Source organism: Argentina silus (assembly GCF_951799395.1).
Source record: "Argentina silus genome assembly, chromosome: 10".
NCBI classification, from domain to species: domain Eukaryota; kingdom Metazoa; phylum Chordata; class Actinopteri; order Argentiniformes; family Argentinidae; genus Argentina; species Argentina silus.
Window position 1 is genome coordinate 6,727,284 of NC_139664.1, and position 26,536 is coordinate 6,753,819.

At 41.0% G+C, this 26,536-nt stretch overlaps 5 protein-coding genes across 5 annotated transcripts; 1 reads left to right on the forward strand and 4 right to left on the reverse strand.

Moving 5' to 3' along the window:
* Positions 1-1,053: 1,053 nt before the first annotated feature.
* On the reverse strand, positions 1,054-2,774 carry LOC310811019 (trypsin-1-like; the record flags this gene model as incomplete). Its single annotated transcript, XM_083678988.1, has 6 exons — positions 2,708-2,774; positions 2,205-2,355; positions 1,831-2,081; positions 1,508-1,641; positions 1,262-1,363; positions 1,054-1,101 (listed from the first exon to the last, which is right to left on the reverse strand). The coding sequence occupies exons 1-6, from the start codon at positions 2,745-2,747 to the stop codon at positions 1,054-1,056; spliced, it is 726 nt and encodes a 241-aa protein (XP_083535114.1). The 5' UTR covers positions 2,748-2,774.
* A 2,661-nt stretch (positions 2,775-5,435) lies between these two features.
* Positions 5,436-7,159, reverse strand: LOC310811018 (trypsin-1-like; the record flags this gene model as incomplete). Its single annotated transcript, XM_083678987.1, has 6 exons — positions 7,093-7,159; positions 6,590-6,740; positions 6,215-6,465; positions 5,892-6,025; positions 5,644-5,745; positions 5,436-5,483 (listed from the first exon to the last, which is right to left on the reverse strand). Exons 1-6 carry the CDS (start codon positions 7,130-7,132, stop codon positions 5,436-5,438), a joined length of 726 nt encoding a protein of 241 aa, XP_083535113.1. The 5' UTR covers positions 7,133-7,159.
* A 2,660-nt stretch (positions 7,160-9,819) lies between these two features.
* Positions 9,820-11,653, reverse strand: LOC310811016 (trypsin-1-like; the record flags this gene model as incomplete). Its single annotated transcript, XM_083678985.1, has 6 exons — positions 11,587-11,653; positions 11,084-11,234; positions 10,597-10,847; positions 10,274-10,407; positions 10,028-10,129; positions 9,820-9,867 (listed from the first exon to the last, which is right to left on the reverse strand). The coding sequence occupies exons 1-6, from the start codon at positions 11,624-11,626 to the stop codon at positions 9,820-9,822; spliced, it is 726 nt and encodes a 241-aa protein (XP_083535111.1). The 5' UTR covers positions 11,627-11,653.
* Positions 11,654-14,323: 2,670 nt separating this feature from the next.
* LOC310811017 (trypsin-1-like) lies at positions 14,324-16,062 on the reverse strand (the record flags this gene model as incomplete). Its single annotated transcript, XM_083678986.1, has 6 exons — positions 16,017-16,062; positions 15,618-15,768; positions 15,101-15,351; positions 14,778-14,911; positions 14,532-14,633; positions 14,324-14,371 (listed from the first exon to the last, which is right to left on the reverse strand). Exons 1-6 carry the CDS (start codon positions 16,054-16,056, stop codon positions 14,324-14,326), a joined length of 726 nt encoding a protein of 241 aa, XP_083535112.1. The 5' UTR covers positions 16,057-16,062.
* Positions 16,063-23,245: 7,183 nt separating this feature from the next.
* LOC310811485 (trypsin-1-like) lies at positions 23,246-25,059 on the forward strand. Its single transcript, XM_083679661.1, has 6 exons — positions 23,246-23,301; positions 23,709-23,859; positions 24,009-24,259; positions 24,434-24,567; positions 24,712-24,813; positions 24,938-25,059. The coding sequence occupies exons 1-6, from the start codon at positions 23,262-23,264 to the stop codon at positions 24,983-24,985; spliced, it is 726 nt and encodes a 241-aa protein (XP_083535787.1). The 5' UTR covers positions 23,246-23,261; the 3' UTR covers positions 24,986-25,059.
* Positions 25,060-26,536: the final 1,477 nt, after the last annotated feature.

Sequence of the window (26,536 nt, forward strand, 5' to 3'; positions counted from 1 at the left end):
TAACTTGCTGTGAAATAAAATTGAAACTTAAATGTTGAAACACTGCATCACAGAGCAATCTTTAAAAACCATAAGTGAAAACATATATTAAAAACTGTACATTATGATTCCCTTACTGAGATACTTTACAGCCATATTTTGTTGAGTCAGCATTGCCACAAGGCCCCATTCATACTGGAAATATATAAACACCTCATAAACAAGACATTCCAACTTCTATCACACTACTATGCCTCTCTGTTTTGTATGTATGCTTTTCACTTTAATCACATAAATTCACATAAATCGCCATTGAATTGTGATGATGTGGTGTCATCAAAACATACAAATTCAAAAGTGGATTACCACACAATCATATTAATGATAGTAATTGGTGAGAATTACACCTAAGACTTTTAGTCTATAAATATTTCAGTTCACCATAAATCTGGTATCTGAAGGATTAAAGATACTTAAGCAAAGAAAGAAAGAAATATGCATTATTTGTTGTTCAAGAAGACTAGAATTCCGCCCTCCTTTTGAATTTGTTTTCAGATAATAGGAATCAGAGGGGTATCAGACAGGGAGGGATGGCAGGATAGAGAGGCAGGGGACGATGTGCATGCTAAATCTATGTAACAACACTGTAATAAGTCTTGTAATAACATTTCATCAACCGAAGAATAAAGACTGTTCCTTATTTGAAGTCATCCACTCAACACTCCAATATATACCAAACAATTACCAAATGTAACAATGTTTTAACGAGAGTAATTACTTCGTGACTACACAGGTATAGGGGCAAGGTAATGTCAAATGTTCCTCAAACATTCATGTTTTCGATGCAGCAGTAGGTGCATGTAAAAAGAGCCCTTGAAACATAGAAATAGAATATGTCCCCTACAGTACATTCCTATTCTTCTAGTGATGTAGACTCAATAGACAGAACATGTTAGTTTGCGATGTTTTATTTGTCATAGGGTTTTCATCTCCAGTACAAAAGGTGGAAATTGGACTACACAGGATGTTGACGAGTTGTCCGACTGTGCTGAAGGTACGATGCTGACATCAGACTTAGTTGTTGGTCATGGTGCTGTTGAGCCACTCGTTGAAGATGCAAACCTAGAAGTGGGAAAAGGGAGACATTAGTGGCCAAACCCAGTAGGACATGATGTAAGAACCTTCCATTTGATCTAAGTCTCCTAATTTTCAAGGAAACAATGTGATAGCGATCTGACTTTATTCCAAAAACCCCCAACATGAAATCTCTTTTCAGTCTCACCTTGGCGTAGACACCGGGGTTACCAGGCTCGGCACAGCCGTAGCCCCAGGACACAACACCCTGCAGCTCACCGTTGCACACCACGGGGCCACCGGAGTCACCCTGAGAGAGAGAGAGATGAAGTAGTGATATTAGATTGGGTTATTCAATTTCAATATGAACATCTAAACAACTGACAACTGAAGTGCTGATGTTGCGAACGATCATGGACTTCATATAAAGTCATCACTGTGGTCACGTGTGTACCTGGCAAGAGTCCTTGCCTCCCTTCAGGTATCCAGCGCAGAACATGGCGTCGGTGATCATGCCAGGGTAGGCCTTTTTACAGGCTTTGGAGGACAGGGTGGGGATTTCCAGGCACTGCAGCCTGTCACCACTGACTATTAACAGAGAGAAAGGGAGGGATGGATGGAGAGAGGGGGAAGAAGGAAGACAGAGAGTAATGGTTAGATATATTGACACTATGTTTGTAAAGGTAACTGACAATCCCTGTCATCTCTCTACATACTCATTAATCATGAAGATGATGTGTTGCCACATGTAACCTTTGACCCTTGTGCTGTACTCACCGGAGCTCATGGTTTCGCCCCAGCCAGAGACTGTGCACATGGTACCAGTGGGGGCACAGCTGGTGGGCAGAGCCACGGTCTGCACGTTGCGGTTGAGGGTGGCTGGCTTTTTCAGCTTGATCAGCATGATGTCGTTGTTGATTGTAGAGGAGCTGTACTCGGGGTGGCGGATCACACGGGAAGAAGAGATGAACTGCTCGGTACCCTCTCTCACCGTGATGTCATGTTCGCCAAGACGAACCTGCACACGGCTTTGGGTGCAACATTGAGAGACACGGAAGGAGTGAAAAGTGAGGGAAAGGGGTTAGAAGGTGTGCGCCAATGGTCAGTGCTTACGGTGTAAAATGTCAGGTTATCATATGGGATTTACTTACGACTGGTAGCAGTGAGCAGCAGACACAACCCAGTCCTCGCTGACCAGGGAGCCTCCACAGAAGTGGTACCCAACGTTCAGGGACACCTGGTGGGGCTGGGAGTTGGCCTCGCACTCATAACCTCCGACGATCTTGTCGTCCTCCGTGGCAACTGACGATATAGAGAGAAGGCACAAAGCGCTTCTTTTACGACAAGTCCTTTTGGCTATGTTCTTTCTCTTAGCTTTCTACACAGATAGAAATTACTTTCCTCACCTTTATACATGGTTCAAAAAAGAATGATGATGTCAATATCAAAATTCCAAGCACCAAATGTTATTATTTTTGTGATAAGTTACAGTAGATCCAAGGATTTAATTAATGTTTGCTACAGTCAGCAAGTTCAAAACAATTGCACGATTTGTATTTGCTATCGCAGCATTTTTATCCAAATCAATTCCTGAAAGAACTAATTATTCAAAGAGGAAAATGTCACCACCAAATCTACAGGCTCTAATACTCACAAGCAGCTCCGATGAGCAGAACGAAGACCAGAGAAATCATGGTTGCTGTGTGTTCCTGTCGATGATAGGGGTTCACCTGCACCCCTGGTTTATATCCACCATCAGAAAAGCCGCCCCATTTCCAGGGTGACCTTATTGGTCAGTGGAGAGCCAATCAGCCAAAAGACGATAAGATGAGGCGATTCATAATATTTCATTTACATGATTTATTCCACTGAGCAAGGTAACTGAATGAATGTTTTGGAACTTTTTTGTTTTGGACTTCTTTGTGAAGTTAATCAAGACCCTACTGACATGATATCAGAAGTTACAAAGGAACTATCCAAGGATATTTTATGATAATTGTGTCATTTCACAGAGTATGTCTTGCCATTGAGACACGGTTTGTTGATAGACGTCAACTTGATCATTCATTTTGACTCCATGTTAGTGCATACAGTATCCTATATACTATAAATTGCCCTCAAGTTTTTATCAAGCCCAACGTGCAGAAGAAATAACTTTGTTCCTGTTTTTGATTATTGTCAAATTAAGTTGAATTTCATTCAATGTCAAGAAAACGTCTGATATTTTATATCACCTTAGTAAAAACAACAGCACAGAAGAATAGGTTTAGGGTGGTAGATGAATGACAGAGACCTTTTTGAGATTCAGTCAGGAGTAACAGATGTTCTGGTCTCATCCATGCCATGGATCTTACATGACTACAGCATATTAAAGCGGTATGTTTCTTATCATGGAGGGTGTTCTCCTGGAAAAGTCTACAGATATAGAAGAGACCCAAGGTTGTAGCACATGTGAACTTGTACAGTATGTAAAAACACATACTGTAGGCTTTCCACAATGTTTTGCTGGTCCATCTTCTCATTCAATAGGGCACTAATTATATATTCCTCTGTACTTCCACAACATTACTCAATAAGGTGTGTGTGTACTGTATACTACATACTCTCACTCATCACTACAACTCGTAACACTATTGTTTTACTAATTAAACATGACTCTAGAAATTGTTCTGAATCTTTGGTGAGTTCTACTCGATATATTTACAATAATAAAGGCACTAATCTATCTCCATAGTCATTCTATTTCTATCTCTATTCTATTTATTTGTTATGGGGGCTCTTTTTACATACACATAACATAGAAAACATGACTGTTTATGCAACATTTGACATTACGTTGCCCCTAAACCTTTGTAGTAACACTGTAATTACTCAAGTTAAAACATTGTTACATTTGGTAATTGCCTGGTATATATTGTAGAATAGAGTGAATTACCTCAAAGAAGGAACAGAACATTCTTAAAGTAGATTGATGCAATGTTATCACTAGACTTATAACAGTGTTGTTACGTGGGTTTAGCTTGTGCATTGTCCCCTGCCTCTCTATCCTGCCATCACTCCCTGTCTTTTCCTCACATGGCATGACAAGATAAAGCCATGTTAGCTCATCAACAAGGTATAGGTACAGCAGTTCACCAGCTTGATAAACTTATAGCAAGCAAACATTCCTGCTGCTAGATGTTGGCAGGTTTCAGCCCAGGAGATTCTTTCTGGATATGAATACACTCTTTAACAGTCAATATCAGGTTGGCTTTGATTTTTGCGAGTTGTGTAAATTGTCAAATGTGATCAAGCTTCTGAAAATCTACATTAATGAAAACTGGTAAAACTAACTTGCTGTGAAATAAAATTGAAACTTAAATGTTGAAACACTGCATCACAGAGCAATCTTTAAAAACCATAAGTGAAAACATATATTAAAAACTGTACATTATGATTCCCTTACTGAGATACTTTACAGCCATATTTTGTTGAGTCAGCATTGCCACAAGGCCCCATTCATACTGGAAATATATAAACACCTCATAAACAAGACATTCCAACTTCTATCACACTACTATGCCTCTCTGTTTTGTATGTATGCTTTTTACTTTAATCACATAAATTCACATAAATCGCCATTGAATTGTGATGATGTGGTGTCATCAAAACATACAAATTCAAAAGTGGATTACCACACAATCATATTAATGATAGTAATTGGTGAGAATTACACCTAAGACTTTTAGTCTATAAATATTTCAGTTCACCATAAATCTGGTATCTGAAGGATTAAAGATACTTAAGCAAAGAAAGAAAGAAATATGCATTATTTGTTGTTCAAGAAGACTAGAATTCCGCCCTCCTTTTGAATTTGTTTTCAGATAATAGGAATCAGAGGGGTATCAGACAGGGAGGGATGGCAGGATAGAGAGGCAGGGGACGATGTGCATGCTAAATCTATGTAACAACACTGTAATAAGTCTTGTAATAACATTTCATCAACCGAAGAATAAAGACTGTTCCTTATTTGAAGTCATCCACTCAACACTCCAATATATACCAAACAATTACCAAATGTAACAATGTTTTAACGAGAGTAATTACTTCGTGACTACACAGGTATAGGGGCAAGGTAATGTCAAATGTTCCTCAAACATTCATGTTTTCGATGCAGCAGTAGGTGCATGTAAAAAGAGCCCTTGAAACATAGAAATAGAATATGTCCCCTACAGTACATTCCTATTCTTCTAGTGATGTAGACTCAATAGACAGAACATGTTAGTTTGCGATGTTTTATTTGTCATAGGGTTTTCATCTCCAGTACAAAAGGTGGAAATTGGACTACACAGGATGTTGACGAGTTGTCCGACTGTGCTGAAGGTACGATGCTGACATCAGACTTAGTTGTTGGTCATGGTGCTGTTGAGCCACTCGTTGAAGATGCAAACCTAGAAGTGGGAAAAGGGAGACATTAGTGGCCAAACCCAGTAGGACATGATGTAAGAACCTTCCATTTGATCTAAGTCTCCTAATTTTCAAGGAAACAATGTGATAGCGATCTGACTTTATTCCAAAAACCCCCAACATGAAATCTCTTTTCAGTCTCACCTTGGCGTAGACACCGGGGTTACCAGGCTCGGCACAGCCGTAGCCCCAGGACACAACACCCTGCAGCTCACCGTTGCACACCACGGGGCCACCGGAGTCACCCTGAGAGAGACAGAGAGATGAAGTAGTGATATTAGATTGGGTTATTCAATTTCAATATGAACATCTAAACAATTGACAAGTGAAGTGCTGATGTTGCGATGGATCATGGACTTCATATAAAGTCATCACTGTGGTCACGTGTGTACCTGGCAAGAGTCCTTGCCTCCCTCCAGGTATCCAGCACAGAACATGGCGTCGGTGATCATGCCAGGGTAGGCCTTTCTACAGGCTTTGGAGGACAGGGTGGGGATTTCCAGGCACTGCAGCCTGTCACCACTGACTATTAACAGAGAGAAAGGGAGGGATGGATGGACAGAGGGGGAAGAACGAGGACAGAGAGTAATGGTTAGATATATTAACACTATGTTTGTAAAGGTAACTGACAATCCCTGTCATCTCTCTACATACTCATTAATCATGAAGATGATGTGTTGCCACATGTAACCTTTGACCCTTGTGCTGTACTCACCGGAGCTCATGGTGTTGCCCCAGCCAGAGACTGTGCACATGGTACCAGTGGGGGCACAGCTGGTGGGCAGAGCCACGGTCTGCACGTTGCGGTTGAGGGTGGCTGGCTTTTTCAGCTTGATCAGCATGATGTCGTTGTTGATTGTAGAGGAGCTGTACTCGGGGTGGCGGATCACACGGGAAGAAGAGATGAACTGCTCGGTACCCTCTCTCACCGTGATGTCATGTTCGCCAAGACGAACCTGCACACGGCTTTGGGTGCAACATTGAGAGAGACGGAGGGAGTGAAAAGTGAGGGAAAGGGGTTAGAAGGTGTGCGCCAATGGTCAGTGCTTACGGTGTAAAATGTCAGGTTATTCATATGGGATTTACTTACGACTGGTAGCAGTGAGCAGCAGACACAACCCAGTCCTCGCTGACCAGGGAGCCTCCACAGAAGTGGTACCCAACGTTCAGGGACACGGTGTGGGGCTGAGAGTTGGCCTCGCACTCATAACCTCCGACGATCTTGTCGTCCTCCGTGGCAACTGACGATATAGAGAGAAGTCACAAAGCTCTTCTTTTACGACAAGTCCTTTTGGCTATGTTCTTTCTCTTAGCTTTCTACACAGATAGAAATTACTTTCCTCACCTTTAGACATGGTTCAAAAAAGAATGATGATGTCAATATCAAAATTCCAAGCACCAAATGTTATTATTTTTGTGATAAGTTACAGTAGATCCAAGGATTTAATTAATGTTTGCTACAGTCAGCAAGTTCAAAACAATTGCACGATTTGTATTTGCTATCGCAGCATTTTTATCCAAATCAATTCCTGAAAGAACTAATTATTCAAAGAGGAAAATGTCACCACCAAATCTACAGGCTCTAATACTCACAAGCGGCTCCGATGAGCAGAACGAAGACCAGAGAAATCATGGTTGCTGTGTGTTCCTGTCGATGATAGGGGTTCACCTGCACCCCTGGTTTATATCCACCATCAGAAAAGCCGCCCCATTTCCAGGGTGACCTTATTGGTCAGTGGAGAGCCAATCAGCCAAAAGACGATAAGATGAGGCGATTCATAATATTTCATTTACATGATTTATTCCACTGAGCCAGGTAACTGAATGAATGTTTTGGAACTTTTTTGTTTTGGACTTCTTTGTGAAGTTAATCAAGACCCTACTGACATGATATCAGAAGTTACAAAGGAACTATCCAAGGATATTTTATGATAATTGTGTCATTTAACAGAGTATGTCTTGCCATTGAGACAGGGTTTGTTGATAGACGTCAACTTGATCATTCATTTTGACTCCATGTTAGTGCATACAGTATCCTATATACTATAAATTGCCCTCAAGTTTTTATCAAGCCCAACGTGCAGAAGAAATAACTTTGTTCCTGTTTTTGATTATTGTCAAATTAAGTTGAATTTCATTCAATGTCAAGAAAACGTCTGATATTTTATATCACCTTAGTAAAAACAACAGCACAGAAGAATAGGTTTAGGGTGGTAGATGACCTTTTTGAGATTCAGTCAGGAGTAACAGATGTTCTGGTCTCATCCATGCCATGGATATTACATGACTACAGCATATTAAAGCTGTATGTTTCTTATCATGGAGGGTGTTCTCCTGGAAAAGTCTACAGATATAGAAGAGACCCAAGGTTGTAGCACATGTGAACTTGTACAGTATGTAAAAACACATACTGTAGGCTTTCCACAATGTTTTGCTGGTCCATCTTCTCATTCAATAGGGCACTAATTATATATTCCTCTGTACTTCCACAACATTACTCAATAAGGTGTGTGTGTACTGTATACTACATACTCTCACTCATCACTACAACTCGTAACACTATTGTTTTACTAATTAAACATGACTCTAGAAATTGTTCTGAATCTTTGGTGAGTTCTACTCGATATATTTACAATAATAAAGGCACTAATCTATCTCCATAGTCATTCTATTTCTATCTCTATTCTATTTATTTGTTATGGGGGCTCTTTTTACATACACATAACATAGAAAACATTACTGTTTATGCAACATTTGACATTACGTTGTCCCTAAACCTTTGTAGTAACGCTGTAATTACTCAAGTTAAAACATTGTTACATTTGGTAATTGCCTGGTATATATTGTAGAATAGAGTGAATTACCTCAAAGAAGGAACAGAACATTCTTAAAGTAGATTGATGCAATGTTATCACTAGACTTATAACAGTGTTGTTACGTGGGTTTAGCTTGTGCATTGTCCCCTGCCTCTCTATCCTGACATCCCTCCCTGTCTTATACCTCACATGGCATGACAAGATAAAGCCATGTTAGCTCATCAACAAGGTATAGGTACAGCAGTTCACCAGCTTGATAAACTAATAGCAAGCAAACATTCCTGCTGCTAGATGTTGGCAGGTTTCAGCCCAGGAGATTCTTTCTGGATATGAATACACTCTTTAGTAGTCAATATCAGGTTGGCTTTGATTTTTGCGAGTTGTGTAAATTGTCTGTCAAGTGTGATCAAGCTTCTGAAAATCTACATTAATGAAAACTGGTAAAACTAACTTTGCTGTGAAATAAAATTGAAACTTAAATGTTGAAACACTGCATCACAGAGCAATCTTTAAAAACCATAAGTGAAAACATATATTAAAAACTGTACATTATGATTCCCTTACTGAGATACTTTACAGCCATATTTTGTTGAGTCAGCATTGCCACAAGGCCCCATTCATACTGGAAATATATAAACACCTCATAAACAAGACATTCCAACTTCTATCACACTACTATGCCTCTCTGTTTTGTATGTATGCTTTTCACTTTAATCACATAAATTCACATAAATCGCCATTGAATTGTGATGATGTGGTGTCATCAAAACATACAAATTCAAAAGTGGATTACCACACAATCATATTAATGATCGTAATTGGTGAGAATTACACCTAAGACTTTTAGTCTATAAATATTTTAGTTCACCATAAATCTGGTATCTGAAGGATTAAAGATACTTAAGCAAAGAAAGATGAAAGAAATATGCATTATTTGTTGTTCAAGAAGACTAGAATTCCGCCCTCCTTTTGAATTTGTTTTCAGATAATAGGAATCAGAGGGGTATCAGACAGGGAGGGATGGCAGGATAGAGAGGCAGGGGACGATGTGCATGCTAAATCTATGTAACAACACTGTAATAAGTCTTGTAATAACATTTCATCAACCGAAGAATAAAGACTGTTCCTTATTTGAAGTCATCCACTCAACACTCCAATATATACCAAACAATTACCAAATGTAACAATGTTTTAACGAGAGTAATTACTTCGTGACTACACAGGTATAGGGGCAAGGTAATGTCAAATGTTCCTCAAACATTCATGTTTTCGATGCAGCAGTAGGTGCATGTAAAAAGAGCCCTTGAAACATAGAAATAGAATATGTCCCCTACAGTACATTCCTATTCTTCTAGTGATGTAGACTCAATAGACAGAACATGTTAGTTTGCGATGTTTTATTTGTCATAGGGTTTTCATCTCCAGTATAAAAGGTGGAAATTGGACTACACAGGATGTTGACGAATTGTCCGACTGTGCTGAAGGTACGATGCTGACATCAGACTTAGTTTTTGGCCATGGTGCTGTTGAGCCACTCGTTGAAGATGCAAACCTAGAAGTGGGAAAAGGGAGACATTAGTGGTCAAACCCAGAAGGACATGATGTAAGAACCTTCCATTTGATCTAAGTCTCCTAATATTCAAGGAAACAATGTGATAGCGATCTGACTTTATTCCAAAAACCCCCAACATGAAATCTCTTTTCAGTCTCACCTTGGCGTAGACACCGGGGTTACCAGGCTCGGCACAGCCGTAGCCCCAGGACACAACACCCTGCAGCTCACCGTTGCACACCACGGGGCCACCGGAGTCACCCTGAGAGAGAGAGAGATGAAGTAGTGATATTAGATTGGGTTATTCAATATCAATAACAACATCTAAACAATTGAAAACTGAAGTGCTGATGTTGCGAACGATCATGGACTTCATATAAAGTCATCACTGTGGTCACGTGTGTACCTGGCAAGAGTCCTTGCCTCCCTCCAGGTATCCAGCGCAGAACATGGCGTCGGTGATCATGCCAGGGTAGGCTTTGTTACAGTCTCTGAAGGACAGGGTGGGGATTTCCAGGCACTGCAGCCTGTCACCACTGACTATTAACAGAGAGAAAGGGAGGAATGGATGGACAGAGGGGGAAGAAGGAGGACAGAGAGTAATGGTTAAATATAATGACACTATGTTTGTAAAGGTAACTGACAATCCCTGTCATCTCTCTACATACTCATTAATCATGAAGATGATCTGTTGCCACATGTAACCTTTGACCCTTGTGTTGTACTCACCGGAGCTCATGGTGTTGCCCCAGCCAGAGACTGTGCACATGGTACCAGTGGGGGCACAGCTGGTGGGCAGAGCCACGGTCTGCACGTTGCTGTTGAGGGTGGCGGGCTTGCTCAGCTTGATCAGCATGATGTCGTTGTCAAGGTCCCAGGAGCTGTACTGGGGGTGACGGATCACACGGGAGGAAGAGATGAACTGCTCTTTACCCTCATTCATCCTGATGTCATGTTCGCCAAGACGAACCTCCACACGGCTGAAAGGGAGAGAGAGAAAGGCAGAGAGAGAGACACAGAGAGAGAGAGAAAGAGAGAGAGAGAGAGAGAGAGAGAGAGGCAGATATGGTTATTATATTTGGTTTATTAATTCAAAAGGTCTTGTGTGTGTGGAGTTAACCCTTGTCCCGAACTAAAGTTAAGCTTGATACATTTTGTGGGTCGACATAACAAGACAAATAGCAATTACAGGAAGTTCACGGTGTTGCCTACTTACGACTTGTAGCAGTGAGCAGCAGACACAACCCAGTCCTCGCTGACCAGGGAGCCTCCACAGAAGTGGTACCCAACGTTCAGGGACACCTGGTGGGGCTGAGAGTTGGCCTCGCACTCATAACCTCCGACGATCTTGTCGTCCTCCGTGGCAACTGACGATATAGAGAGAAGGCACAAAGCTCTTCTTTTACGACAAGTCCTTTTGGCTATGTTCTTTCTCTTAGCTTTCTACACAGATAGAAATTACTTTCTTCACCTTTTGACAAGGTTAAAAAAAGAATGATGATGTCAATATCAAAATTCCAAGCACCAAATGTTATTATTTTTGTGATAAGTTACAGTAGATCCAAGGATTTAATTAATGTTTGCTACAGTCAGCAAGTTCAAAACAATTGCACGATTTGTATTTGCTATCGCAGCATTTTTATCCAAATCAATTCCTGAAAGAACTAATTATTCAAAGAGGAAAATGTCACCACCAAATCTACAGGCTCTAATACTCACAAGCGGCTCCGATGAGCAGAACGAAGACCAGAGAAATCATGGTTGCTGTGTGTTCCTGTCGATGATAGGGGTTCACCTGCACCCCTGGTTTATATCCACCATGAGAAAAGCCGCCCCATTTCCAGGGTGACCTTATTGGTCAGTGGAGAGCCAATCAGCCAAAGGAGGATAAGATGAGGTGATTCATAATATTTCATTTACATGATTTATTCCACTGAGCCAGGTAACTGAATGAATGTTTTGGAACTTTTTTGTTTTGGACTTCTTTGTGAAGTTAATCAAGACCCTACTGACATGATATCAGAAGTTACAAAGGAACTATCCAAGGATATTTTATGATAATTGTGTCATTTCACAGAGTATGTCTTGCCATTGAGACAGGGTTTGTTGATAGACGTCAACTTGATCATGCATTTTGACTCCATGTTAGTGCATACAGTATCCTATATACTATAAATTGCCCTCAAGTTTTTATCAAGCCCAACGTGCAGAAGAAATAACTTTGTTCCTGTTTTTGATTATTGTCAAATTAAGTTGAATTTCATTCAATGTCAAGAAAACGTCTGATATTTTATATCACCTTAGTAAAAACAACAGCACAGAAGAATAGGTTTAGGGTGGTAGATGTATGACAGAGACCTTTTTGAGTTTCAGTCAGGAGTAACAGATGTTCTGGTCTCATCCATGCCATGGATCTTACATGACTACAGCATGTTAAAGCGGTATGTTTCTTATCATGGAGGGTGTTCTCCTGGAAAAGTCTACAGATATAGAAGAGACCCAAGGTTGTAGCACATGTGAACTTGTACAGTATGTAAAAACACATACTGTAGGCTTTCCACAATGTTTTGCTGGTCCATCTTCTCATTCAATAGGGCACAAATTATATATTCCTCTGTACTTCCACAACATTACTCAATAAGGTGTGTGTGTACTGTATACTACATACTCTCACTCATCACTACAACTCGTAACACTACTGTTTTCCTAATTAAACATGACTCTAGAAATTGTTCTGAATCTTTGGTGAGTTCTACTCGATATATTTACAATAATAAAGGCACTAATCTATCTCCATAGTCATTCTATTTCTATCTCTATTCTATTTATTTGTTATGGGGGCTCTTTTTACATACACATAACATAGAAAACATGACTGTTTATGCAACATTTGACATTACGTTGTCCCTAAACCTTTGTAGTAACACTGTAATTACTCAAGTTAAAACATTGTTACATTTGGTAATTGCCTGGTATATATTGTAGAATAGAGTGAATTACCTCAAAGAAGGAACAGAACATTCTTAAAGTAGATTGATGCAATGTTATCACTAGACTTATAACAGTGTTGTTACGTGGGTTTAGCTTGTGCATTGTCCCCTGCCTCTCTATCCTGACATCCCTCCCTGTCTTATACCTCACATGGCATGACAAGATAAAGCCATGTTAGCTCATCAACAAGGTATAGGTACAGCAGTTCACCAGCTTGATAAACTAATAGCAAGCAAACATTCCTGCTGCTAGATGTTGGCAGGTTTCAGCCCAGGAGATTCTTTCTGGATATGAATACACTCTTTAGTAGTCAATATCAGGTTGGCTTTGATTTTTGCGAGTTGTGTAAATTGTCTGTCAAGTGTGATCAAGCTTCTGAAAATCTACATTAATGAAAACTGGTAAAACTAACTTTGCTGTGAAATAAAATTGAAACTTAAATGTTGAAACACTGCATCACAGAGCAATCTTTAAAAACCATAAGTGAAAACATATATTAAAAACTGTACATTATGATTCCCTTACTGAGATACTTTACAGCCATATTTTGTTGAGTCAGCATTGCCACAAGGCCCCATTCATACTGGAAATATATAAACACCTCATAAACAAGACATTCCAACTTCTATCACACTACTATGCCTCTCTGTTTTGTATGTATGCTTTTCACTTTAATCACATAAATTCACATAAATCGCCATTGAATTGTGATGATGTGGTGTCATCAAAACATACAAATTCAAAAGTGGATTACCACACAATCATATTAATGATCGTAAATGGTGAGAATTACACCTAAGACTTTTAGTCTATAAATATTTTAGTTCACCATAAATCTGGTATCTGAAGGATTAAAGATACTTAAGCAAAGAAAGATGAAAGAAATATGCATTATTTGTTGTTCAAGAAGACTAGAATTCCGCCCTCCTTTTGAATTTGTTTTCAGATAATAGGAATCAGAGGGGTATCAGACAGGGAGGGATGGCAGGATAGAGAGGCAGGGGACGATGTGCATGCTAAATCTATGTAACAACACTGTAATAAGTCTTGTAATAACATTTCATCAACCGAAGAATAAAGACTGTTCCTTATTTGAAGTCATCCACTCAACACTCCAATATATACCAAACAATTACCAAATGTAACAATGTTTTAACGAGAGTAATTACTTCGTGACTACACAGGTATAGGGGCAAGGTAATGTCAAATGTTCCTCAAACATTCATGTTTTCGATGCAGCAGTAGGTGCATGTAAAAAGAGCCCTTGAAACATAGAAATAGAATATGTCCCCTACAGTACATTCCTATTCTTCTAGTGATGTAGACTCAATAGACAGAACATGTTAGTTTGCGATGTTTTATTTGTCATAGGGTTTTCATCTCCAGTATAAAAGGTGGAAATTGGACTACACAGGATGTTGACGAGTTGTCCGACTGTGCTGAAGGTACGATGCTGACATCAGACTTAGTTTTTGGCCATGGTGCTGTTGAGCCACTCGTTGAAGATGCAAACCTAGAAGTGGGAAAAGGGAGACATTAGTGGTCAAACCCAGAAGGACATGATGTAAGAACCTTCCATTTGATCTAAGTCTCCTAATATTCAAGGAAACAATGTGATAGCGATCTGACTTTATTCCAAAAACCCCCAACATGAAATCTCTTTTCAGTCTCACCTTGGCGTAGACACCGGGGTTACCAGGCTTGGCACAGCCATAGCCCCAGGACACAACACCCTGCAGCTCACCGTTGCACACCACGGGGCCACCGGAGTCACCCTGAGAGAGAGAGAGATGAAGTAGTGATATTAGATTGGGTTATTCAATATCAATAACAACATCTAAACAATTGACAACTGAAGTGCTGATGTTGCGAACGATCATGGACTTCATATAAAGTCATCACTGTGGTCACGTGTGTACCTGGCAAGAGTCCTTGCCTCCCTCCAGGTATCCAGCGCAGAACATGGCGTCGGTGATCATGCCAGGGTAGGCGTTGCTACAGTCTCTGACGGACAGGGTGGGGATTTCCAGGCACTGCAGCCTGTCACCACTGACTATTAACAGAGAGAAAGGGAGGGATGGATGGAGAGAGGGGGAAGAAGGAAGACAGAGAGTAATGGTTAGATATATTAACACTATGTTTGTAAAGGTAACTGACAATCCCTGTCATCTCTCTACATACTCATTAATCATGAAGATGATCTGTTGCCACATGTAACCTTTGACCCTTGTGCTGTACTCACCGGAGCTCATGGTGTTGCCCCAGCCAGAGACTGTGCACATGGTACCAGTGGGGGCACAGCTGGTGGGCAGAGCCACGGTCTGCACGTTGCTGTTGAGGGTGGCGGGCTTGCTCAGCTTGATCAGCATGATGTCGTTGTCAAGGTCCCAGGAGCTGTACTGGGGGTGACGGATCACACGGGAGGAAGAGATGAACTGCTCTTTACCCTCATTCACCCTGATGTCATGTTCGCCAAGACGAACCTCCACACGGCTGAAAGGGAGAGAGAGAAAGGCAGAGAGAGAGACACAGAGAGAGAGAGAGAGAGAGAGAGAGAGAGAGACAGAGAGGGAGAGAGAGAGAGAGAGAGGGAGAGAGAGAGGCAGATATGGTTATTATATTTGGTTTATTAGTTCAAAAGGTCTTGTGTGTGTGGAGTTAACCCTTGTCCCGAACTAAAGTTAAGCTTGATACATTTTGTGGGTCGACATAACAAGACAAATAGCAATTACAAGAAGTTCACGTTGTTGCCTACTTACGACTTGTAGCAGTGAGCAGCAGACACAACCCAGTCCTCGCTGACCAGGGAGCCTCCACAGAAGTGGTACCCAACGTTCAGGGACACCTGGTGGGGCTGGGAGTTGGCCTTGCACTCATAACCTCCGACGATCTTGTCGTCCTCCGTGGCAACTGAAAACAGATAGAAGGCAGACATTTTTTTATTGTTAGTCCCTTCAGTCATATTCATCCATCAACATCTTAGCTTTCTGCACAGTTAAAGTGGCAATGACATATTGCCTTATAATCTTTTGGGATTGTAAAAAATAAATAATATGTATTCGAAATTACTCTCATACGATATCAATCTTACTGTGTTGTCAATAACATAACAAAGTGAAAGTCTTGCTCTTTTTTTCAATGGCAATATTCAAACTCACAAACGGCTCCGATGAGCAGAACAAAGACCAGAGAAATCATGGTTGCTGTGTGATGAGAGGTGTTCACCTGCACCCCTGTTATATATCCACAATCATGAGAGCCGCCCCATTCGATGGGACTATTTCATTGGTCAAGAGTTAGCCATTCAGAAGTGGTGGACCGCCAAGGTCGAGAGAATCACAGTGTGAACTTTTACTTTCCCATTAAAATCAACGTAATTCTAGCTTGATCTCAACCAGTACATATTTTATAATCATTCTAGCTCTTCTAATGGTGTAAAAAATATATAGAAATAATAATGTAGTTATAAGGGTTTAATAAGGCTTTAATAAGGGTTAATAAGGGTTTATTGTAGGCTACTGTAGTATGGATTTGATTGAATGCATTCATGATTAGGAAGTGGTACATTTTGCACTGCACATGTGCTCTTTTCCACTATATTAAATGTAGCTCACTGTTCAATGTTGAGTAGCTGTTTGTAGATTTTGTGGGCAGAATCAATTTACTGTTACTGATCACCTAATATGCAACAGGTAGATGGTATATACTGTAGGAAATTAAAGGGGCTTAATCTTAGTATTTGAGAATGCTTTCTTTCCTAGTTTTCTCTTGTTCATATCATCATTTCAGGTAGCCTGGACTCTCTGGACATGTTCAGACTGTCCTTAACTCAACATGACTGTAACACAGCTGTGCCTTTCCCACACTTGGTGTTTTATTGAAAAGGTCTACAAACATAGAATGGACTCAGTCAGGGTACCATTATTCTGCTGTGTAAAGCTCTCACAACAACAAAAAAAACTAATTTCAATGTGTTAGCTTTAAATGTATTCCATAATTGGAAACTTTGAATTTTTTCATAAGCCATACACTGTATGCAGTTTGTACACAACACTCAAAACTGTATGATAATCATTCATATAATTATGGATTTAACAGATTTAGGGCCAGTTTCCCAGACACACATTAAGCCTAGTTTTGACTAAATACAATAAAAAATCTCTATTGAAGATGCATTTGAGTCAAGGTTTAGGCCTAATCTGTCTCATTGAAACCAGGCAGGTATTCAGAGGGGTATGAGACAGAGCAGTATGGCAGAAGTAAAAACTTTTCATACTTATCTGATATGGTAACTAACTTGTGTGTAGGGTCATTATGAATAGCATTTTGTCAGTGTAGTTATTGGTGAGGTGGGAGAACCAATCAAGGTGACCCACTCTTCCAATAATGGTTACTCTACTCATAAACAAGAAGCCTAACATGAATTTTGAACACATCTTGCGTAACTTAACTGTAAAATCAAACCACCATATGTACTGTAGGAGTATTGCCTCCTGGTGAAACCTCAACAATGGAATCATTTATTAATTCCCAGAATGCTCTGCAGCTGTATTTGCATAATGTCCACATACTAAGGTTTGAGGGCTGACCATTGCTTGCAAGGAGGGAGGGGTTGTTTCCTTTGCCACCCGGTAGGCGAGCACCAGGGTCTTGAATCTGATGCGAGGTGCTACCGGGAGCCAGTGAAGGGTGTGAAGGAGGGGGGTGACATAGGAGAATTTGGGGAGATTGAACGCCCGATGGGAGGCAGCATTCCGAATGAGCTGCAGAGGTCTGATGGTGGAGGTGGGGAGCCCGGCCAAGAGTGCATTGCAGTAGTCAAGGAGGGAGATCACAAGTGTCTGGACCAAGAGTTGTGCTGCTTCTCTCGTGAGGAATGGATGTATGATGTATGATGTTGGAGAGGAAGAATCTACAGGAGCGTGCTGTCGCTGTGATATTCACAGGATAAGTGGTTGTCAAGGATCACGCCAAGATTCTTGGCTGTCTGGGAGGAGGTCATAGTAGAGTTCTCTACTGTGATGGAGAAGTCTTGGAGAGGGCAGACTTTCCCAGGGAGGAAGAGCAACTTAGTCTTGTTAAGGTTGAGCTTGAGGTGGTGGGCTGACATCCAAGCAGAAATGTCTACTAGACATGCAGAGACACATGTTGCCACCTGTGAGTCAAAGGGGGGGAAAGAGAGAAAGAATTGAGTGTCATCTGCGTAACAGTGGTAGGAGAAACCATGTGAGGAAATGACTGAGCCAAGAGATTTGGTATAGAGGGAGAAGAGTAAGGTCCCAAGGATGGAGCCCTGGGGGACCCCACTGGTGAGGGCTTGTGAAGATGACAGCGCTCCTCTCCATGTCACCTGGTAAGAGCAATCGGCCAGGTAGGATGCAAACCAGGAGAGTGCAGAGCCAGAGATGCCCAGTTCTGAGAGGGTGGAGAGAAGGATCAGATGATTTACTGTGTCGAATGCAGCAGACAGGTCCAGAGGAATGAGAACAGAGGAGAGGGAGGAAGCTCCAGCAGAGTGGAGGGCCTCCATGACAGCAAGGAGAGCAGTCTCAGTAGTGCCCAGCCTGAAAGCCGGATTGATGAGGGTCAAGGAGGTTGTTCTGAAGGAGATAGTGAGACAGTTGGGAAGAGACAGCATATTCAAGGGTTTTAGATAAGAAGGAGAGAAGGGATACCGGTCTGTAGTTATGGACAGAAGACGGGTCAAGAGTTGGTTTCTTGAGAAGAGGCTTGACTCTGGCTGTGGTGGTAAGGATTGGAAGGAGGTCTTTGGAGATGGACTGGAGAAAGGGGGAGGGGATAGGATCGAGAGGGCAGGCAGTGGCCCGCTTGGATGTGACCAGTTTTAGAATGTCATGAGGGGAGAGGGGGGAAAGAGCTGATAAACCAGAGACTGAGTGTAGCGCAGTGGGTTTGGGAGGAGTGGTAGCAGTGTTGGCGAGAGGTAGAGAAAAAGAGCTGCTAATGTCATCAACCTTCTTTTCCAAGTAGGTGACAAAGTGATCTGCAGACAGGGAGGAGGTGGGTTGAGGAGTGAGGAAAATGTGGAGAACAGTTTCCTTGGGTCAGAGGCAGAGGATTGAATTTTGGAATGGTAGTAAGAAGCTTTAGCAGCTGATGCAGAGGAGGTGTAGTTGAGGACGAGAGAGAGATAAGGTTTTAGGTCACCAGGGAGGCCGGTTTTACTCCATTTCCTCTCTGCTGCCCGGAACCTTATTCTACAAGCTTGCAGGGTTTCAGACAGCCAAGGAGTGCATGGAGAGGATTGTAACGGCCTTGATACCAGTGGACAGAGAGAGTCGAAGGATGAGGAAAGAGTGGACAGGAGGGTGGAGGAGGCTGCATCAGTGGATAGAAGGGAGAAGGGATTCAACAGCGGGTACGGAGGATAAGACAGAGGAAGAGAGAGCAGTGAGGGAGAGGGTACGCAGGTTGCGATGAGAGGATACAGTGTGGGTAGAGTCTGACTGGGAGGTGGTGGATTTGAGGGGAAGGGAGAAGGATACAAAATGATGATCAGAATGGGAGGATCTGGTGAAGACAAGGTCGAGCTGATTGCCTGCCTTATGAGTCGGAGGAGAGTGGGACAGGGTAAGGTTGAAGGAGGAGAGAAGGTCAAGTACTTCAGACGAGTGAAGCTTCTCTGACTGGATGTGTTCTTATGGCTACTTCCAGCATGATAATGCATCATGTCACAAAGCAAATGTTGTCTCAAACTGGTTTCATGAACATGACAATGAGTTCAGTGTTCTTCAGTGGCCTTCCCAGTCACCGGATCTGAATCCAATAGAACAACTTTGGGATGTGGTAGAACGGGAGGTTCACAGCTTGAAAGTGCAGCTAAAAAAAATCTGCAGGAATTGCGTGATGCAATCATGTCATCATGGACCAGAATGTCAAACAAATGTTTCTGTAAAGGCTGTAGACCAAGGCAGAGGACTCAATCGCACGACTCGGGACAAAAGCTTAATCCAAAATAATAATCCTTTAATTCCAGAAAAAGAGTTTGGTACACAGGTAGACAATATGTAGGGAGGCAGGGGTAGGCAAGGCAGGGTATGGTACATTGGTGGTCAGTCAAATAGGAGGCGGATAATCCAATGGGGAAAAGGCAAAAGACAAATTTGGAAAGATCAAAAGACCACGAATACATGAAACCATTATGAAAATCACTGAGATGTTTTGACACTAAGGCACAAAGATGAACTGGCAAGGAGACAGGGGAAACACACAGACTAAATAAACAGGGAATGATGATGAAGAACAGGTGAATCCAATCGGGGCAGGGTTGACGATCACACAGGCGGGAAACACACAAGGGCAGGTAAAGGGCATGTGTCTGGAACGAGAGATAAGGTGATAGACACAAAAATAAACGGAACAATAAATGAATAATATGAAACACAGACAAACAAACTAACTAACAAGACGAGACATAACAGTTTCCAACATCTTGTGGAATCAATGCCACAAAGAATTGAGGCTGTTTTGAGAGCAAAGGGAGGCCCTACCCAGTATTAGTATAGTGTTCCTAATTAAATTCTTGGTGAGTGGATATTCTCATCAATCTTCCTGTATTGTCAATAACACAACAAAGTGAAAGTCTTGCTCTTTTTTTCAACGGCAATATTCATACTCACAAACGGCTCTGATGAGCAGAACAAAGACCAGAGAAATAATGGTTGCTGTGTGATCCTGTCGATAAGAGGGGTTCACCTGCACCCCTGCTATATATCCACAATCATGAGAGCCGCCCCGTTCTTTGGGACTATTTCATTGGTAAAGAGTCAGCCAATCGGAAGCAAATGGTGGACTTCCAAGGTCCAGAGAATCACATTACAAAAAATTGCGAAAATTGGGTATCAATAGATTCCATTTACTGATCACTTAATATGCAACAGGTAGATGGTATAGAGGAAATGAAAGGTATTAGACATTAGACACTATTTGACAATGCCGTTGGCTAAATATAAGAGTGCTATGTACAGTATTAATCTTTTCTTTTCTTTTTTTTTTGGGGTTATTTTCTTATTTCAGGTTGGCTGGTACTCTCTGGACATGTTCAGACAGTATTCTGAACTCAATGACTGTAACACAGCGGTGCCTTTGTCACACTTGGTGTTTTTCTGGAAAAATCTACAAACATAGAATGTACTCGGTCAGGGTACCATTATTCTGCTGTGTAAAACTCTAACAGAAAACAAACTATTTCCAATGTATGTGCTTTAAACTTATTCCATAATTGTAAACTAATCTGTTTTTCCACAATTATGATTATAATACAATCATTACACTGTATGCATTTTGTACACAATATTTAAAAGCTGTTTTCAATAGAAAATCTCCATTGAAGATGCACTTTAGTCAAGGATTAAACCTAATCTGTGTCATGGAACTGTGCTGGAGGGACGATGCTGGGATTAGATTTAGAAACTGGCCATGGTACTGGTGGAAAAAGTTAGACATTAGTGGCCAAACCGAGTAGGAGATGAACCATCAGTCTGAATCAGATATTTTTCAAGGAAACAATGTGATAGTGATCTGACTTTGGTCGTAAAAATAACATGAAATCTCTTTTCAGTCTCACCTTGGCGTAGACACCGGGGTTACCCGACTCAGCACAACTGTAGCCCCAGGACACAACACCATGCAGCTCTTACAACTATAAACCATGTCTGATTTAAGTGCTTTAAACGTATACTGCAATTTTAAACTATCACTTTTCCAATTCACCATAACACTATGAGCAGTTTGCACACAACACGCCATAAAGTACAGCCAAGATGTGTAATTTATATAATTCTGGATTTAACAGATTGAAGGGCCAATCTGTGATTGGTACACCCATTTTTTAAATTTTGAATGAATTACATTTAGCCATTGATTCTTGAAGAATATAACTTAGAACATCCATAGCTCTGTCTATGACTTTGAGAGTGGTTACATTTCTCCAGCCCCAATCCTCAGCTGTTTACCACAAAATGTGGTGGGGAGACCGCTTTGTTGTTGTTTGAATTCCAGATTCCCCCTTTAAGGGCAGGTTCCCTGGATACAGATTAAGCCTTGTCCTGACTAAATAGCATTTTCAATTTTCAATTGATGATGCATTTTAATCTGTGTCCTGGAAACCAGGCTTTAGAGGTGAGAATTGATTATGACACCGTTAAAATGGTTATTCATATTCATATTCTTTATGCTTATGATTGGCTAAAAGAAAATACACTATAATTCACTCACTTCTAGATTTCAACGATTATACATGTTTTAAAAATCAAAGAATGTTCCATCAAGTCAAAAAATAAACAATTGTTAGAAAAACTCTGAGATTTTAATTTTAAAACTGTATCATAAAGCTGTTTAATAAATTGTATTTCTTTTTGTACAGGGTTTTCATTGTAAGACCCTGTTTTTCCTGGGCAAAGGCCAGATCCAGAGAGAGAGGGTGTGAATGAACCCACCTGTGAGGAAACCCACTCCACTCAAACGGCTTGGCACCACATCAAGACAAAGACCAGCAGACCAACCCATGTGGTAAACACAGGACCAAACCAGAACACAATTGGCAAAAATACACAGCAGCAGCAGGGTTTTTCACTTTACTTCAGTAGAAGAGTTCAAGTTCAAGTTCAAGTCCTTTTTATGTTTAATGTAAAATGTTGTCCTCAACTAACATTTAACAAGCTGCAATCATAGCACAGCAACAACTTACAAAAAGGACACATGTAAAAAGGGTTCTCAAACATTACAATAACAACAAAAAAGTTTGATGAAGCAGCTTACCGCAATACACAGTATGTCCTGAAATGTCCCCAAATATTTCCCTAAGGTTTTGACATTCGGTTCAAGTTCAAGCTGTGTGCAGCCATCGACCAAGCTACACATGCTACACGTGATCTATAGTTATCTATTCATGTAGGTATGTAATTTATATGCATATGTATGTAATTACATTGTAATAGTATAATATTTGTGGTGGACCTGCATTGCTCACAGTTAAAAAAAATGATCAACATTGAAGTTTGGTGGAAAATAAGTGCAGGAACGAACCAAGAAAACATATGTTACCTGTCGTCAGTACATTGTGGTATTATTTCAAAACAAAAAGTCTAATTAATTTCAGTCTCCTGAAAAACATTTCTTTTATTAAATAATTCAGAGCATACACATATTTTTTACAAATAAGTAGAAACAGGACCACATGTGTATGACCATGAGCATTAATAAACAACAAGCATTATAATCTGTCTTTTTCCAGGTGTCCTTCAAAACTTGATTTTGACTGGTCCTCTCAGTTCCATTGGGAGTGGCCTATAGTGGTGTGGAGGCTGCAAGTCCCAATATATACCAGAGAGCAGGTGAACATCTCTCATCGACTCATCGACTCATCGAATCACCCAGCTACCATGATTTCTCTGGTCTTTGTTCTGCTCATTGGAGCCGCTTGTGAGTATAAGCCATGAATGGTGTATGTTATTAAGTTATTAGTATGGCTATATGCATTGATTGGGTATTACTAAAGCTAATATTTCACATATAATATAACATAGAGCAAATACAAATCAGTCAGAAAAAACAAAAATCTTTTACTGTCTGAATTTATTCGGATAAAAATGCTGCGATGGCAAATACAAATACTGCAATTGTTTTGAACTTACTGACTGTAGCAAACATTAATTAAATCCTTGGATCTACTGTAACATTTGATGCTTGGAATTTTGATATTGACATCATCATTCTTTATTTAACCATCTTGAAAGGTGAGGGAAATTAATTTCTATCTGTGTAGAAATACATAGCCAAATGGACTTGTCGTAAAAGAAGAGCTTTGTGCCTTCTCTCTATATCTTCAGTTGCCACGGAGGACGACAAGATCGTCGGAGGTTATGAGTGCGGGGCCTACACCGAGCCCCACACCGTGTCCCTGAACGTTGGGTACCACTTCTGTGGAGGCTCCCTGGTCAGCAAGGACTGGGTTGTGTCTGCTGCTCACTGCTACCAGTCGTAAGTACAGTAAATTAGAATAATTTGTTCTCTTAACAACAACTAACAAACAGGTACCAAGCCTGACCAGAGGACAGAAGTTAATGTTACACACAAAATCATGAAACAATTGACTCTACTCTTGCTTTGACTCTTTCTATCTCTTTCAGCCGTATTGAGGTTCGTCTTGGCGAACATGACATCACGGTGAGAGAGGGTACCGAGCAGTTCATCACTTCTTCCCGTGTGATCCGCCACCCCCAGTACGACTCCTGGAACATTGACAACGACATCATGCTGATCAAGCTGAGCAAGCCCGCCACCCTCAACAGCTATGTGCAGACCGTGGCTCTGCCCAGCCGCTGTGCCGCCGATGGTACCATGTGCATGGTCTCCGGCTGGGGCAACACCATGAGCTCCGGTGAGTACAGCACAAGGGTCAAAGGTTACATGTGGCAACACATCATCTTCATGATTAATGAGTATGTAGAGAGATGACAGAGAAGGTCAGATTACCTTTACAAACATAGTGTCAATATATCTCACCATTACTCTCTGTCCTCCTTCTTCCCCCTCTCTTTCTCTCTGTTAATAGTCAGTGGTGACAGGCTGCAGTGCCTGCAAATCCCCACCCTGTCCTTCAGAGACTGTAACAACGCCTACCCTGGCATGATCACCGACGCCATGTTCTGCGCTGGATACCTGGAGGGAGGCAAGGACTCTTGCCAGGTACACACGTGACCACAGTGATGACTTTATATGAAGTCTATGATCCATCGCAACATCAGCACTTCAGTTGTCAGTTGTTTAGATGTTCATATTGAAATTGAATAACCCAATCTAATATCACTACTTCATGTCTCTCTCTCTCAGGGTGACTCCGGTGGCCCCGTGGTGTGCAACGGTGAGCTGCAGGGTGTTGTGTCCTGGGGCTATGGCTGTGCCGAGCCTGGTAACCCCGGTGTCTACGCCAAGGTGAGACTGAAAAGAGATTTCATGTTGGGGGTTTTTGGAATAAAGTCACATTGCTATCACATTGTTCCCTGATATCATGTCCTACTTGATTTGGCCACTAATATCTCCCTTTGTTCACTTCTAGGTCTGCCTCTTCAGCGACTGGCTCGCCAACACCATGGCCAGCTACTAAGTCTGATGCCAGCATCGTACCTTCATCACAGTCAGACAACTCGTCAACATCCTGAGCAGTCCAACTTCCACCTTTTGTACTGGAGATGAAAACCCTATGACAAATAAAGCATTTCAAACTAAAATTATCTGTCTATTGAGTCTACATCACTATAAGAATAGGAATGCACTGTAGGGGGCATATTCTATTTCTGTTATTGGGCTTCTTTTTACATGCACATAGAATAGAAAACATGAATGTTTTGGCAACATTTTTCATTGTGTTGGCCGAGTTGAGTGACTTCAAATAAGGAACAGTCTTTATTCTTAGATTGATGCAATGTTATTACTAGACACAGTTTTGTTCGATAGGTTGAGCATGTGCATCGTCCCCTGACTATCCCACCATCCCTCCCTGTCTGATACCCCTCTGATTCCTATTGTCTGAAAACAAATTCAAAATGAGGTTGGAATTCCGGTCTACTTAAACAAAGATTTTTTTTTTTTTATTATTATATTTCTTTGTTTAACTTTTTTGAATCCTCCAGATGTCAGATGTGGTGAACTGAGATATTGATTGAGATTCTTATTAGTAATTGTCACTAATTCTTGCTAATTACTAGATTGTGTGGTAATCCACTTTTGAATTGTCATATGTTTTGATGAAAACAGAGAGGCATACTAGTGTGTAAGGGTGTGTGGTGTAGAACCCAGGGGCAGAGATGGGACCAGACGAGGGAATGCAGAAGACAGGCAAAGCCACTTTACTTGGAGTAATTCACCAGGTAAAAGGACCACACTATAGAAAATAATAAACCAAAAAACTTAACTAATAACAATGAGAACTTGTTACAAAGACACGACTATAGAGGACCATGAGAGAACATTCCTCTGAGGAGAGTCAAGCAACCATACTGGGAATTACAAAACACACAACTTATCTAGAATGGTCATAATGAAATAAAAGATGCACCTGTTGTGCCTGAGTTCATGGTGTGGTCACTGCCACCCTTTAGTGTCCAGATGGAACCATGACATAATGTGATAGAAGTTGGAATGGCAAGTTTGTAAGTTGTTTATATAATTACGGAATGAATGGGGCAACACTGACTCAACAAAAGATGGCTGTAAATTATCTGAGTAAGGGAATCATATTGTACAGTTTTTCATATTAGTTTTTACTTATGGTTTTTAAAGGTTCTCTGTGTTTAATTATTGCAATGTTGGGCCTCTTGGCCAGGTTGTCAGTGTAAATGAGAATTGGTTCCTAAATGACTTACCTGGTAAATGCAAATATAATGTTGAACCAACCTTTTGTTATGCATTTTGTTTTGGGTCAAAATCTGCCGACATCAAACAGCAGGGAGATTATGCATATGTTAACGTTTGCGAGCTAGTTTTTAAGCTGGTGAACTACCTCTACCTTGTTGGTAAGATCACCTGACTTTATCTTGTCATGCCACTGCACACAGTGAGACGTGCACACTTCACTTGATTGGAGAATGTGCAACTGTTCTGATTTGTGATGTCAGAAGTAAATGCTATTTTACAATGCTATTAAATATAAAGCATC